General features: G+C 67.6%; 1 protein-coding gene across 1 annotated transcript in view; it reads right to left on the bottom strand.

Moving 5' to 3' along the window:
• The window catches only part of PKD1L1 (polycystin 1 like 1, transient receptor potential channel interacting), an 88,190-nt gene that overhangs the window by 81,899 nt on the left and 3,569 nt on the right, over positions 1-2,722 (bottom strand). Inside the window, exon 2 of the mRNA XM_011381735.1 lies at positions 212-312. Within this exon, the coding sequence (XP_011380037.1) occupies positions 212-312 (101 nt within the window). The remainder of the gene's footprint in view (positions 1-211; positions 313-2,722) is intronic.

Below are 2,722 nucleotides of genomic sequence, written 5' to 3'. Positions count from 1 at the left end.
CCCCCTTCCCATGCCTTCAAGCCTGTGGTTTCTAGGAAAGTCCCAGAATGCACTGCAGGGGACACGGAGCTCGTTCGAGGGCAGTGGGGGCGCGGCAGAGCCGGGCACGGAGCCCGTGCTGTCTGCAGCCTCTGCAGCCGCAGCTGGCTGCGGGGAGGGCTCGCTGGGTCCCGGACTGGAATCAAAACGTACGTTGCATCGGACGCCAAACCGTCCGGCTGGCCCGGGCCTGGCTGTCACCCACGTGCGTCTGAGAGGTGAAGGCCACGTCATAGGAGGCAGGGGACGGAGAACAATGCGTGACGACGGGGCCTGAGAGCAAAGAGGGGAGAGGTGAAGGGAATCGGCCCCCAGGGAATCGGCCCCCACCCGCGTCGATGCCCTCGGACCCCCACCCTTGGACCCCACCCACGTTGATCCCCTTGCCCGGCTGTCTCCCTGCGAATTCCAAAAAATTCAAAATCCGAAGAGCGTGTTCGGAATCACACAGACCTGGGAAACACGAACTTTGTCACAAAAGTTCTCTCTTTACAAGGTCCTTTGCTTTCTCTCTGACAGTGCCACGCTCGGCGAGCACACTCTGCCCCTGACACTGACCGTTGGTCCTCAGTCGGCCTTGTGTTCACAGGGTCTGCGGCTCAGACTCGGCTCCCGAGCCTCTGAGACGCGAGGCGAAGCGGCTTATACACACGGGCACACACACCCCGACACGTGTGCACACATGCGCACACACGCACCACCACACACCAGACGCCTCTCCTGGTTCCAGAAGCGGGCCGGGGTGTCTGAGGGGCTGGACGGCCCACTTTCGGGAGAGGGGCGTCGGGAAAGGGGGCGGGTCCTTCCGAAACAGGGTCTGCGCTGTCGTTTTCCTCCTCACGAGGAGGAAGTGCTCACGCACGACGGGCAAAGCGGGTGGCCGTCTGTCCCCGTCCGCGCGTCAGATGGCCCGGAGAATGGGCACCCAGGCCGGGCGCCGACGCCGCCTCATCTGCGGCGCTGAGACCCGGTGGCCGCAGGCCAGCGGTCGGCCGTGTCGGGGCTGCACAGACGGCCCACCGCGGGGAGCGCCAGGCCCTGTGGCTCTGGCCTCTGTGTGGAGCCGTCGGCTGCAAGGGTCCCACTGCCTCTGGCCGAGTGGGCGGCCATTTAGTCGCGGGCAGCGTGGTGCCCTGGCCCTCCTCACATGCTGTGACTCCCAGACACTTCCTCGCGAAGCTGCTGGGAACGCGCAGTGGACCTGGGGACGGGCTCTCAGGACTCCGCGTGGACGAGTATGCAGGACATGCCGCCGCTGTGGCCGGGCCCGTCGCCCACCCCGAGCGCTTTGGGACTGTGCTGGGCTGGCCCCTCCCCTGGCTCCCAGCTGCCCGCCCGGCCACCGCACGCCCAGGGGAAGGGGAGCCCTCCCAGGGGGCCGTGAGGACAAGTGACCGGCAGAGCCTCAGCACCGCCTGGCACCCCAAGGCCTGCTGGCCTCGCCGCCCTGCCTGTCCACTCCCACACGTGTCCTCACGGCCACCAGCCCCGCCCTGCGTCCCCCGGCCCGGCCCTGAGTGTTCCCGAGGCTCTGCGTGTCCTTTGCTCACCCCGTCACGTGCACGGCTGGTGCAATGACAAACCCCCCAGGACAGGCTTGCGTGACGTCCTCGGTGCGTCCCCTGGGCCAGAGCTGCACAGGAAACTCTTTTGACCACGCTCGAGGACACAGAGGCGGTTGTGCCGAAGGCAGAACGGTTGGGACCGGGCGGTTAACACTGGCACCGGGCGGGGCCCGCACTCCAGATGCAGGGCATGTGGACCCCCAAAGGCAGCATCCCCCTCGTGGGCACTGCCGGCATGCGTGGACGTAGACACCGCCTCGCGGCCCATGGCCACACAGCACGGCCCGGTGCCTGGTGAGTCCTGCGAGCCTCGTCATGGATGACCGCCCGAGCGGCAGGGCGGGGGCGGGATGCTGTCTGGACAGGACATTGTGAAAAGCCCGCGTGACACTGGGCGCGTGTGGAGTGGAGACGCGGCTGGCGCTGCAGCTGGACGCCTCGTGGGCCCTGCCGTCGCCCATGCCCCACGCCCAGCGGGTCCGGCTGCGGCTCACTGCTCCGCCGCCTTGAAATTCGAAATAATTTGAGCAAGAATGCTCCGTGCTCACTTCTCCCTGGGCCCTGGGCCGCGTGCCACATTGGGCAGAGGGACAGTCACCTGGCCGCGACGGACAGAGGCCGCCATAGCGGGGCAGAAAAGCACGCAACCACCGAGCGGGCTGTATCAGACGGCTGTCACGGCGGATCACAGAGATGACCACGCATCCTGCCCCGTCCTCACACCGTCCGAGACGGCCGCACTGTGACATGGCAGGCCCTCCTGCCTGCACCCCGAGACACGGCAGGCCCTCTCGCCTGTACCCCGAGACACGGCGGGCCCTCCCGCCTGCACCCCGAGACACGGCGGGCCCTCCCGTCTGCACCCCGAGTTGGCGCCAGACCCAGCCAAGGGGTTGGCATTGCCGGCACACTGGGGCTGGGGTCGCCGGCTGCTGTCCGGAGCCTGCAGCACTCCGCGTGGAGCAGCCGCTCATCGCCGAGTGATGAGACATGGCCGATGCCCCCACCAGCCCTGCCAACAGCCAGGCCCCTCCAGGAGCAGGACCCTAACTGACCAGGCCCCCCGAGACCAGCCCAGAAGGGAGAATGCTCAGCAGAACTCGGGGCTGCTGGTGTGC

The sequence above is a fragment of the Pteropus vampyrus genome, unplaced genomic scaffold, assembly GCF_000151845.1.
Source record: "Pteropus vampyrus isolate Shadow unplaced genomic scaffold, Pvam_2.0 Scaffold449, whole genome shotgun sequence".
Taxonomy (NCBI): Eukaryota; Metazoa; Chordata; class Mammalia; order Chiroptera; family Pteropodidae; genus Pteropus; species Pteropus vampyrus.
This window is presented reverse-complemented; position numbering and strand designations above follow the sequence as displayed.